Source organism: Ixodes scapularis, unplaced genomic scaffold (assembly GCF_016920785.2).
Source record: "Ixodes scapularis isolate PalLabHiFi unplaced genomic scaffold, ASM1692078v2 PGA_scaffold3__209_contigs__length_174095766, whole genome shotgun sequence".
In the NCBI taxonomy this organism is placed as follows: domain Eukaryota; kingdom Metazoa; phylum Arthropoda; class Arachnida; order Ixodida; family Ixodidae; genus Ixodes; species Ixodes scapularis.
This window is the reverse complement of record NW_024609868.1, coordinates 129,158,263-129,171,613: the sequence shown is the minus strand read 5'-3', so window position 1 is coordinate 129,171,613 and position 13,351 is coordinate 129,158,263. Positions and strand designations below refer to the sequence as shown.

Here is a 13,351-nt window from a genome sequence, read left to right as displayed (position 1 = left end):
CGGTTAATTCGAACATCCCGTGCCGCTGACCATGCTCCAAGGAGCGGGCTAACTCACGCAATAGCGCCTCCGACCCGGCTGTGTGGCCGTGCTACGCCGTGCGCCAGCTGCTACTCCCGACTTCAGTTTTAAGTAACTGTGACAACTGATGACGTGGTGGCCTTGAATGCTGTGATTTGCGGTGTGGTGCTGGCAGTGGTGGTTGTCGTTTTCTCTCTTCCACGGTGACGGTGCTGCGCCACTGCTCTTCGGCGTGTTTTCATTTGGTTTTCGGTGGGAGCGCAACAGTTACGTTTCTTGCCTTGCACTTGCGCGTTGCTGCGCTTCGGCATGTTTTTGGCGGGAGTGCGACAGTTAGGTTTCTTGCCTTGCACTCGCGCATTGCTGCACTTCAGCATGTTTCTGGTGGGAGTGCGACAGTTATGTTTCTTGCCTTACACTCGCGTGTTGCTGCTCTTCAGCATGTTTTCAGTGGGCGTGCGACTGACGTTATCTGGATTCCAAGCGTCATGAATAACTGACGCTGAGATCATTCAGGCTACGTGCTTTCAACAGGCGACATCTGAAGACCGTTCAACCCTCAGTGGCGAAGATTCCGATGCCAGCGAAGAAATGTCCCCACCTAGTGCAACTGATGTAGCATCGGTGCTGGGCACAACTGCGCGCTACTGCTCGTGCCAAGAGAATGCTGATGCCACGTTAGTGCTAGTCTCCAGCTCCAAGCAATATTTGTTCATTCACGACTTCGGAACGCGCGTGCACAGGCATGCATCACAGGTTACTTCAGTTGGTGATCGGTGTAAATAAATGTCCCGGAACTCATCACTCGTGTTAGCTCAGTGCACATGCGCCGCCCAATGCAGCGCTGCACGTAAGTATCCATTTAATGAGCTTTCTTTAATTCAAACTCCGTTCAATTCGAACAAATTTTCGGTCCCCCTCAAGTTCAATTTAACGAGATTCGACTGTACACTCCTCCACCAAAATGGTACGGTGATAATTAATAGGTTTACTTTATGCTGAAAGAAAGAAGAAATTGAAAAATGGTTGTTGTAGTCGAGATCAGGAATGCCAACTTGAGGTTTCTTTCCACTAGTTGGCGGTCGTTCAGCTTTGTCAAATCAGGCGATTTGACGTCGGAGAACGAATCAAAAGATCTGTGGGTGAGTGGTGAAGCATAAAGGCGACCTTCAGACAAGATTATGCAACTATGTTGCATGATTTGACATTACGAAAAGGTTCAAGAAACAACACATTCTGTGTGTACTGACTGTATTTGTAGCATCGAGGTAAATAATGCTTTTTATAGGCCCAGGCTCTTTGCTTTGTGGAGGCCCGAATGTTTTACGGATGTCTTCTGTACCCCGCAGGAACGTGCCTGTGAGCACCTGGAAGACAGCCCGCTGCTCTTCTCGGCTCCCCAGTGCGTGGGCTACTCTGGGGAGAAAGGCCCTCTGCCCAGGGAGGCCTGTCTGCCCCAGGGGGACACGGTGCTGGCACAGCTCAAGCGCGTCGTCAGGGCCCTGAAGGCACGCACTGTCTTCGTGGCCTCGGACAACGACCACATGCTGCCGGCCATCAACAAGGCTCTGGAGCCACTGCACGTGCGTAGCGCACCTCTGAGGGGTGACGGATGTTTGGCGCTACGAGCTCTAAAATGTGTGGACCCTGAGGAAATTTGTTAGGTCAAAATGAGACGTCTAAAAACCCCTTCAGGTGAAGAAGGGACTTTGAAGAGCCCCTTATGTTCAAAGCTATCTTTAAAAGCCCCTTTAGGTCCAGAGGGGACCTCCAGGAACCCCTAATGTCGAGGTGAACATTGAGGAACCCCTTGCTGTCAAAAAAGAACCTTGAGGAACCCCTTAGGATCAAAAGTCTCTTATGTCCCAGGGAGGGACTCTTTAAGGTCAAAAAGCTATCTTAAGAACTTCCTAAGGTCCAAAAAATATCTTGAGGATCCCTTGAAGGTCAAAAAGAGGCCTCGAGGAGCCCCTTAAAAAACACTGCAAGAAAAAAAAAAACTTTTTTAATGAGCATAGATGGGACATACAATATTTTTAATATATTTTCCACAAAAATTTTTTTTTTTTGCGCAGTTTTTGTTGTTAGATGCGATTTAGGTGCAGAAGGTGGAGGTTGCAGCCCGCTAAGCCCCGCCCCGTGCTTGCAAGGTGCTTACATCTCTCACTGGCTGGAGAGATGATTGATGTGTAGAAGGTTGTTTGTAAATTTGTACCTCCGTGGCGAAATAGCATTTTAATTTACTATTCTTTTATGTTTGAGAAGCAAATAATGAAGATGGAGTCATTATTGTTTTTAAGTGTACTATTCTGAGATTGCTTCTCCTGCTTTGGTTTGAAGCATTAACAAATATGGCTGCCGGCGTCTGCGGAGTGCTTAACAAGTGAAGCTCCTTGAGCTCGATAAGCCAACAACAAACAAACCGTCGTGATTGTGACCATAGTCTCAATACCAAGAAGATACCTACACAGGTAAGAATTTTAGAGCCATTTAATTCGAGGCAATCGGGCATTCGGCTCGCATCAAGTTTGTCTAGGTATGTTCCTGTCATTGCTTCGAAAGGCAAGCCTTTAAGTCTTGCAGTGCACCTGGCCTACCAAAGCAAATATTTTTATGTCGCATTTTAATTATGCATCATGACGCTCACCCACCTTGCTTGCGGATGCCATATGAAGAAAAAATAACATGAACACTAAAGCTAGGAAGACTGCATATTTATTTTGTTGATTTTTTTGTTCTCTCGGTCGCTTATTACGCGTATAGATAGATGCTGACAGATGCTTGTATTGGATCGTGGCTCGTGCATGATGGAACATTAGAATGCCGCTTTCGTGGTCGCGTTTTCAAAGCGTTGCAGAAGTTTTTAGATGGGGGATGAATAGCAGACGGACGACGGCAAAAACAGACGCCAATGCGCAGCTTTCATGTCTATGTCTCGTGGCATTGCAGGCGACGATAGACAGGAATGAAATAGCAGACGATGCCGGAGGCTGCCGCTTGTCTGCTTTCATGACTAGCAGGCGGTATTAGACTTGCAGACTAGACGCACTGGATGATGGGCAGAGCCACTGATCTGTAGGCGGGGCTTAGAGTGGGCTGTGACCTCCACCCAAATTGCGTCTAATGCAAATATTGTGCAACAATTTTTTTTTTCGCGGAGTGTTTATTTGAAAAAGTATGTGTCCCATCTATGCCCTTTAAAAAAAACTTTTTTTCCCCCTTGCAGTGTTCCTTTAAAGGACACACGCAAAGAAAAAAACATTTTTTTAAACAGCTTAGATGGAAAAAGGATATCATAAAACAATTTTACAACCAAGAAAAAAACTTTTTAGAGCTATATTTACGGCGCTATACGAATTTGTAGTTGGCGCCGGCAAGCGCCGCAGAAAAGTGGCCCTTGTTTATCATGTGACGGGCCCATATTTGTCACGTGGTGCTTGCACTCTTTCGGAAGCTTCCTCTGGCCTCTAAAAGTAACTTATTCATCTTTCTGTGAAGTATAACAAGAAACTAAAATGAATAAGTAACTTTTAGAGCCCAAAGGAAACTCCTGAAAAAGTGCAAGCAGACGTGATAGACCTGTGTGCCGGTCAGACGACGGCGGCGGCGCCCCGAAGCAGACAAACTTGTGCGGCGGCAGCGACAGTGGCGTGGAGCAACGCGTTGAAGCGGCGTTCGCGCAACGCTCGGCGTGCGGGCCTACCACGTGACCAGCGGCGGCTCCCGCGAGCGCCAAGTACAAATTCGTATAGCGCCGTAAATATAACTTTAAAAAGTTTTTTTCTTGGTTGTAAAATCGTTTTATGACATCCTTTTTCCATCTAAGCTGTCTAAAAAAAAATTTGTTTTCCTTTGCATGTGGTCTTTAAGGTCAGATAGGGTCCTTGAGAAACCCCTTTAAGGGGCAGTGCAACGATTTTTATGTTGAACGAATTTGCAGCTTGTATTTCTTTATCTTGCATATCTTTGCATAAGTGAGAAAGAGAAAACACTTCACCTTCTGCCGAAGCAGTGCGATTCTGCTGCATAATTGCTGAGGAAATAATTGAATAATTCCTGATCTGTAGCCACTTTTGACGATCATGGGAACCACGGTGTGACGTCATTGAGGGGAACACCGTTTCGAGTTAGTGAGATGCACAATTTCCTGCTCAATTTAAGGTTAAGCTTCAAACATTAGTAACTGCCTTAAAAGCCTCGTATTATCACCAGATGTATTTTAGGTCTTTGTGACGCGTGCAGTCAGCAGCAGTACATACGGTCGGTGGCTCCGAGCAAAGTGCCGGCCTATAGAACCCCAGGTGGCAGGTCGGATTCCCAGCCGAAGTGTCCACAACTCGATGGAGGTTGAGAAGGCACGCAGCTGAACTTTAACATGAAACCGAGCCTTCGGTTGCAAATCAAAAGATCCCCAGGTGGTCAAAATGACTCTTCAGTCCTCTGTTGGGGTGTGCCAAATGCCCTTCGTCGGTTTAGCGCATAAAACCCCTGGATCTGATCCTCGCCGTGGCACGTGCAGACTCAGGAAGTGTGCCTTGGTCAGGCCGCCGGGCGGTTCATTTCAGGGAAAAACCGTTGTTTCAGGTGGTGGCCCACGCGCGAGAGCCGAGCGAACCGCACGTGGACCTGGCCATCCTGGGACTGGCGAACCACTTTGTGGGGAACTGCGTGTCCTCCTTCAGCGCCTTCGCCAAGAGGCACAGGGACGTGCTGGGGCTGTCCACCTCCTTCTGGGCCTTCCCGCCGCCGGCCAAGCCACACCCACACCAGGAGCTCTAAGGGAGGACGTCCTTTATAGAGGGAAAGGGCTGGGGTCGGGGAGGTGCGGTGCCCAGAACGCTTCTTCGTCTGGCGTGTTTAGCGTTTCGCACCTCCCGCGCGTCGAAAGCGGCCCCCAAGAAGCGACAAACTATGCCGCGGGTGCCGCCGCGTCGTGCCGTTGGATGTCGCAATCCCGGCGGTTGGTCATACAGGTTTCGGCGAAAAAGAGGAGCAAACGTAAGTCTCGCCGTCATCGTGGCGTCTAATTTCCTGGCTGCCAAAGCTTCTGCGAACTGTCCAACTGGAGAACAACCTACGGCGGAGTGAGTGTTGGTCATATTCACCTCCGCCGATGTGCTACATCCAGGATCACGGCGAACAACGGCAGGGCACGAGGGTGACGTTGTCAGGTGAAGACCGAGGGACCGCCGACGAAGGCCCGGTAAACACACTGGTCGGAGATGCCGCATTTCCCAAAGCTCGCCGCCGGAGAAGGGAAGGCTCCATTCGGTTGGAAGAACTTGCGCGCTGCTCGTGAACGCGGCCTTGTTGAAAATCAGGCCAAATGCTTTTTTTTTATGTCCGTCCAGTAGTGTGAAACGCGGGTAAAAGCAGTGAAAGAGAACAAGAACCACACGAAAATAGAAAGTGCGAAAGACAAGGACAAGTGGAAGTCTAGACAGGACACAAGCGCTTCTCTTGACACTTACGGATTTTGAATAGCACTTACGAATAAAGAACTTGTCCTTCGTAGTCTTCCACTTCTCCTTGTCCTTCGTGCTTCCTATTTTCGTGATGTTTAACCAACTAGGCCAACAAATTATTTTGCTAGAGAGCAAGAACCGCGTTGCCCCCCTCGACAATCGGTGATTGTAGCGGTGCAAGCGCCTGCGTTTCGTTTATGTTGCACGCTAGCTTTGTCTTTGCCTCAATCGTGCGGCCTAACGCTTGCGGCAAACGTTCCAACCGATGCCTGCTCGCATCTCCAGGAGTGCCCTTTAGGCATATTTTGCGTCGTCATTGCTCCGTGAACCAAGGTATAGCTCGCGAGAACTGGCGTGCGTCGGACCCTCCCACCAATCGTTAAGTGTTTGGCGCCACTGACCACGCGTGTTTGCTGGTACAGTGTTGGCGGTTTGAATCTTCCAATTTAATGGAGGTCGATTTAATGAGGTTTTGCCATACGCGTGTGACGTGACACTTTCCAGCCTGCATTGAGGGCCACTACAAAAATTAGAGAACTTCGATCGCGACTGGCCGGGTGTCGTCATGAACGCCAACGTCTATCTACAAAGCCCATTTGGCACGGTCCAAGCACCCTACCTGCTTTTTAATAACTTGACTGTCCTATGGTCCGTAGCTTTCTGAGGTGGCGTACTACTTATCTCTGGCCCTTTCTTGTTTCTGCTTCCCTTTTCTGTGCTTCAAAAGCTTCCTGCTTGAAACCAGGCTCATTGTTTATTGCCTAATGCTGGGTTCATACGAGCACGCATACATACTCCTATGCGTTTGTGGAGTGAAATTGGAGTGTCGGTGCAAATGTGCCCGATCACTGTGGTTATTAGATGCAATAGCATCTCTGAACTCATCCTACGCATTTTCACGTTTGCATGTCTGTGTTTGACCAACCAAGCAGGTGGCACGCATCTGTTGTATATGTAGCTACTACTTCAATTATGCGTTCAAGGGGTAATGCACCCAACAAATGTGATATTTGTGTTTTGCGAATATTCAAACTTCTGAATAGTATTTACGAATAATACACCATTCAATATTAACTTGGAAACTAATTGCGATATTCACGTGTTTTGAGGCGTCGATTGAGGCTTATCAGCCTTGTCGAGTGTGCTTTTCACGGAGCATTCGTGCACTGCGGAAAAGCAATACTTGCGGGCTACGTGGGTATTGTCGATGTGCGCTGCCAAAAGTGTTGTCGTGGTCGGCCTTTAGAGATGTGCCGAATGCTCACTATGACGTCTTGATTAGGATGAATTCTACTTCCATTAATGGAAATAAGAGAGATGTCGAGGTCACCCTTGATGGTCTTGTTTTAAGGTCACAATCGCTACAAGCTTTCACGGTACTCTTTACACGGACCATCGAAAATTGCCGTTGGCAATGGATAATACAGGTCATGATGTCTCAGATAGGAACCATAAAGAAGTACTAGCTGCACAGCTGGCTTCCTCGTATGGGAGCCAGCTCTGCAGCTGGCTCCCATAAGATCGGTAAGAAGAGCACTCAACGTGGCTTACCCGCTGCGATTATTATAGCATGTGTTAGGCGGCGATGTCTTGACAACCCACATTCGTCATTCGTGCATGTTTTGTTGTAAAGCACAGCTTTTAGGCGCCCGTTTTCGGCTTGAGAGGCGTAGGCATTACCGTGCGTTGCATTATGGGACATATCCTATAATGACGTCACGAGGGTCACGAGCGACGTCACTCGTAACTGCACGTTGCATTATGGGACGTTTCCCATAATGACGTCACGAGGGATGTCACGAAGGTCACTTGTGGTGGTTGCGACCTTTACAGTGAAGGTCACGTGAAGGTTGCGACCTTTATGAGTGATGTCTCGAGGGTCATTAGAGCCACGAGTGACGTCACGAGGGAGGGATGGGGAGGAAGGGAGGAGAAAGAGGAGGAAGAGGGAGGAGAGGATATAGAGGAGGAGGAGGTGCATACCCTCCTCATACCATCCCCTCTTCCACCTCAAGAGCTGTGCTCTAATTCGGGGTTACAGGGAGTTGTAAACGACTTTCATTTATTTTTTGTCAAATTTGAAATTAATATTTTTGATTAGGAAAGTTGCAACAAATTTGTTGTTGACTTGCCACAATTCATATATACAGTCATTAAAATTAACCGAGCTTAGAGGTGGACGAGTGGAAGGTTGGGAACAGCCTTATTGAGTTCGGCTGAATTTTTGTGCACGATGGTGAATGGCTTGGAGAAACTACTTTATATTTCATAAAAAAATATCTGTGCAAAACTACCGTTCGCTTCGAATTTGCTTTGAAGGCCACTATTTGCTAATGCCTGGATCATATCATCTATTAGTTTCTGAATTGCAAATATCAAGGGTGTTATGATTATACACAAATATCAATGAAGTAAGAAACATTTGAATTGCAGCACTGCTACAACAAAAGTTGCTGGCTGGTTGCAGGAGGCCCGTCTGCAGGAAGTAGACTGTTTGATCAGAAAATTGTGTGAATTAGTTTTAAAGGTGATGCAGTTACCGAGGGTTCTGATGTCATATCGTTAATAAGCATACCCTGCTGTTTAGGCAGTTTTTGGAGACGAATTGGGTAAATGCATGCATTTTTGTCTCTTTGATATAAACAATTCACATTACAGACAACTTTTCTGGAGGGGAAGTGTCCACTCCATATTCATAATATGTTTATATATATATATATATATATATATGTAGTGAGAGAAAATATATTTAAACTTCAGCAATGCTTCAACGAAAGGCGTTGGTTTGCCATAGAATGTAGACGGATAAAAAAATTCTATGAATTGTTTTAAATGTGGTAGGAGACTTATGTACGTTCACAATAAATATTCCTAAAATTTCCATATCAGATCCTAGGCAGCATAATAAAAAAAAAAATTTATATGCAGTAAAAGACGGTGCAAAACGATATCACAATTTAACGACAAACTGTGCAGCGATTCCAACATTATTTCTTTTCATCAGTTTCTCTAGGTCGTTTTCAATTGCTCACATGTTCAGTTGGCTTTACACCAGGCATCGCTTTCCTGTCTGCAGCATCTTTGGACCTGCTTGTTGTGAAACTCTTCTAAAACTTGCCTCATCAGAGTTAGCCTTTTTAAAGTCTTGCTGCTTCCTGTCACTATAAGTTCTAAGCTTTTTTTTTTTTTGTTTCTGTTTCCAGCCATTCTATGTTATGTGCCATAGAATGTCTCAAGATTGTAGGGCTTTGTGATCCATCATTGGTGTTGTAGAGTAGGAAGGTCCCATATTTGGCTCTACTGCTGGCTCAATCAGTGATGCAAATGTGCTCATATGGTAGTGCACTCTTATTTCAATAAGTAATGTTCTGTCCTATGTTTTATGTTTTTATTCTTTTGAACTGGAGTTACGTAATATTACAGTGTGCACATCCCAGTCTGAAGGACAATTACTGCAGTGCCAAGTATACATTTATCTATACATGACAGCAGTTTTATCAGTTGAAAAAACACTTTGAATGATGCACGAAATTAAATGACGTGCCTGTATTAAAGCTGTTACCGCATTGGAATGTTTTACGTGCTCAGTAACTACTGCTACGTGCAAAATGCTCAGTAATTCATGATACCAAGATGTGAATGTATCACGTGTCCGTTTACTTTTTTTTTTAGTCCTGTATGCTGTGTCAGTATGGTAAAAGCATTCCTTTGCGAAATGATCGCTGCAGAGACACGATTGACCTGGCTTCCAGTTCTCTGGGTGTTGTGAATCAACCATTCCAGAACTGGGCACTCTTCACTGAAACCTCGAAAGACCTTTTGTGGAATAGCGTTCATATGCCTGCTGCGGCTGCAGCATAATGCTCAAGCCAACTATTTTGGTATGAATACTTTTAGGATTTTGAATAAATACTGCCATGCCTGTGATATGAGCAAACCTTTCTTTGGCTGTGGCAGTTTGATGCTGAACAGACTGGCGTTTGTTCTGGATTTTCGCGTGGAGAAGTTGGTTGAACAGCTATAGCTGTTCAACCAACTTCTCCACGCGAAAATTTCGTTGTAGTATCCCTTTAAAGGGATACTACAACGAAATTTCGGCACTCATTTTTTTGTCTATATTTGTTCAAAGGAGCAGTATCACATCAAACATACCAATATTTCGTTAAAAATGTCTCGGAAAGGAATTTTAAAACGAATTAAACGATTAGCAAAGAGCACCTGGTGGATGTCGCTAACGCCTCGCTTGTAATGCCCGTCTAGGAACCTTGACAGGTAGTGACGATAACTGTCTTGCTTCCGGCCACGACGAAAGAAGAGGGGAAGGAGGAACTCCCCTCTTCCCAAGAATCCCTTTTGTGTGTCGCAGAAGTCGCTATTGCCCCCCTAGAAGATTATAGAAGATTAACCCGTCACTCAAAATTCGTACAAAAGCAGCCGCTTCGGTGGCTGGGACGACTAGGCCATCCTCTCTACGTCAGCCTCGCCGTAGCTTTGCTCGTCTTGAGACGACCTACGTCACGATTGCGTTGGATGTCACGTGCTCTAAGCTGGGCCTTCTCCGAGCGCTTGCCAGAGTGGGCCGTTTATAACGAAAAATACAGCCACCAGGATCAAAATACAAACGTGCGATTGTCATTTACGGATATTGTGGATCATATTCAACCTATTTTTGAACACGACGGGAATATTTCAAATTTCGTTGAAGTATCCCTTTAAAGGGTTACTACAACGAAATTTCGGCTCTCATTTTTTTGTCTATATGTGTTCAAAGGAGCAGTATCACATTAAACATACCAATATTTTGTTAAAAATGTCTCGGAAAGGAATTTTAAAACGAATTAAACGATTAGCAAAGAGCACCTGGTGGATGTCGCTAACGCCTCGCTTGTAATGCCCGTCTAGGAATCTTGACAGCTAGTGACGGAGCTTGTCTCACCTCCGGCCACGACGAAAGAAGAGGGGAAGGAGGAACTCCCCTCTTCCAGAGAATGCCTTTTGTGTGTCGCAGAAGTCGCTATTGTCCCCCTACAAGATTATAGAAGATTAACCCGTCGCTCAAAATTCGTACAAAAGAAGCCGCTTCGGTGGCTGGAACGACTAGGCCATTTTATCGACGTCAGCCTTGCCATAGCTTTGCTCATCTTGAGACGACCTACGTCACGATTGCGTTGGATGTCACGTGGTCTCCGCTGAGCCTTGTCCGAGCGCTTGCCAGAGTGGGCCGTTTATAACGAAAAATACAGCCACCAGGCCCAAAACACAAACGTGCGATATTCTTTTACGGATATTGTGGATCATAATCAACCTATTTTTGAACACGACGGGAATATTTCAAATTTCGTTGAAGTATCCCTTTAAGCATCGCTGCACAAATGTCACATATTGACATTTATTAATTTTGTTAAATTCATTATAGAAACAGAGTTTGGGACAATGAAGTACTACGTTCTCATAATTTTAATAAATAATAATAAATTAGTTAATATGCTGGAAGACGCCAGATCGCTAAAGAAAAAAATTGGGTTGACAAACTTTTGTTAGCCAGGCAAATAGAAATGCGACAATTAGTGATATATGAATATTTCAGAAGTGTTAATGTAAAACTAAATACGTGCGCACTAATATGACCGTACTCAGGTACAAACACCGTGGTATTAAAATTATTTACTTTGAGTTGAACTTATAATGGCTCAGAATTATATAAGAACAAAATCGGGGCTCCCGAATCACTTCTGGAAGGTCAGTCTCCCGAATGCTTACGCAAATAATATCCGAAATAAAACCAACAAGAAATAAACTTGAAAATAATACAAACCTACAAATATGCGACAGTACTGGAAGAGGGACATAAAAAACTGGCAAAAAAGAACGACAAATAACTTTATAGACAATTAAAATTCTCAGCTGAAAGCTGAAGCTAAATTTTTTTATCTTTCAATATTTTGAAATGTTTACGCTATTGTTTTCTGCTCGCACCCGGCGCTACATGGCGCCGCTGAGGTAGGCTCTAAGGATGATTGTCTCTGGGCCTGCAGTGTAAGCAACAAAACAACAAACATTGCAACGCTATTTAGGTTGTGCGTGGTGGTTGAGTGTGTGGCTTTGCGCAAGTGTTTCACCGAGAGCTAGGCCGCTTGTGCGAACACTGAGGCTTTCAGACAGGTTCTGTCGGCGTCACAAAGTTTTGCTAAAGTATTTGTAATTGTGCCTGAAATTTTGCAATTACTGACGCCAGAAAGTAATTAAATTACAATTCCTTTTAGCTGAAAGTAATTAATTACAATTACAAATCACCTAGAAAAGTAATTAAATTATAGTAATTACTGTAATTTAATTACTACCCAAGTATGTTGCTGGCGTTATATTGTTCGCAGGCACAAAGACCGATTGAAAATATTCATTAAAGATGCATGCTTTTTGATGGGCAGATATTTCAGACTGTTAAAGAAAACAATAAGGGGAAAGGGGGCATGGTCGAGCTTATTTTAATCTGAAATTATTCAAGCATATGTGTCGCTACTGTCGCTCTTCACTGCATAAAAGATCGCGTAGATGGTCATTGTCGGAAACTCGTCAGAAGGCGCTACTTGTCACATGCTTAGTGGTTCGGAAGTTCAAAGCTATGTCTTTTTGACCTAAATAACTAAGCCATTGGTAAAAAAAAGGCAATAAATGCAGAAATAAAAAGCTGAAAAAACAAACTATCAAGAACCTGCCAGCTGGTTAATAAAACATTTTTCTCACTACGGAATATCATGAAAACATCACTCACAGCACATACAGGGTGATTCAAGGAGACGCCAGGATCTTTAAATCGACCGCAAAATTCGTTTTTTTTGTGCTGCGTTGCCCACAGATGGTGCTTTTTTTTTTTTTTTGTAAAATTTGCAAATAGTAGTGAATTTACCCGAGAAAAAAAGTAAAGAAAGAAAAAGGCTTGGCTCCTATGGAAACGCAGCGACGCCAGCGGTCTTCAAACAACACGGCGCCGTTTCGCACGGGAGACAAGAGATGGCGCAAGTGGTCGCGACGCCAACTGCCGCCAACGAACGAGCATACGACGCCGAGAGCCGACCTCTTTAGCAGACAAGGAACTGCAGTTCCTTGTTGATACTGCGCCTGTTTTTATTTCTGCGACTGTCGCCGCCTGCGGAACGCGCGCCGCTTTTGAGTCGAAAAGATCGTCTGCTAAAAACGCCGGCTCTCGGTGTCGTATGCTCGTTCGTCGGCGGCGTTCGTTGCGCCATCTCTTGTCTCCCGTGCGAAACTGCGCCGTGTTGTTAGAAGACCGGTGGCTTCGCCGCGTTTCCATAGGAGCTAAATCTTTTTCTTTCTTTACTTTTTCCTCAGGTAAGTTCGCTCTTTGCAAATTTTACAAAAAAAAAAAAAAAAGTGCACCATCTGTGGGCAACGCTGCACAAAGTCGTAGCGCGATAGTGGCGACCGAATTTTGCGGTCGATTTAAAGAGCCTGGCGTCTCCTTGAATCACCCTGTCGCCATGTGACACAAATCACGGTGCCTTATAGCCAGTTCTCCATTTATTTTCAATACAAACCTTTGAAAGCGCATTTACCAAACCTGAAAATTCATTGAAGCGTTTACAAAACCCGGTAAAACAGCGACGAGCTTCATCGGTTAGGCTTAACGTGTTTACCACCGTGAGATGAACTAGAGCACTATATAGCTCCTACGGAGCAGAGTAGCGCAATCCTTTGAACCCCGTGTTTTGCCGACAACATGGCCGACAGAGCAGCTCGGCGCGAGTCACGTGGTACTCAGGGTTCCAAGAGGCGGCCCGCCCTATGGGAGAATACATGGAGATCGACATAACACGGCTGATTAAAAAAATAACGGCGAGTTCACA

The 13,351-nt window shown here is 45.2% G+C and overlaps 1 protein-coding gene across 1 annotated transcript in view; it reads left to right on the top strand.

Annotated features, from left to right (window-relative positions):
• Positions 1-9,455, top strand: part of LOC120841511 (GDP-fucose protein O-fucosyltransferase 1) — a 37,206-nt gene extending 27,751 nt beyond the window's left edge. The window contains exons 6-7 of the mRNA XM_040212417.2: positions 1,371-1,604; positions 4,606-9,455. Of these exons, the coding sequence (XP_040068351.1) occupies positions 1,371-1,604; positions 4,606-4,800 (429 nt within the window). The 3' untranslated portion in view covers positions 4,801-9,455. The remainder of the gene's footprint in view (positions 1-1,370; positions 1,605-4,605) is intronic.
• The last annotated feature ends 3,896 nt before the right edge of the window (positions 9,456-13,351 follow it).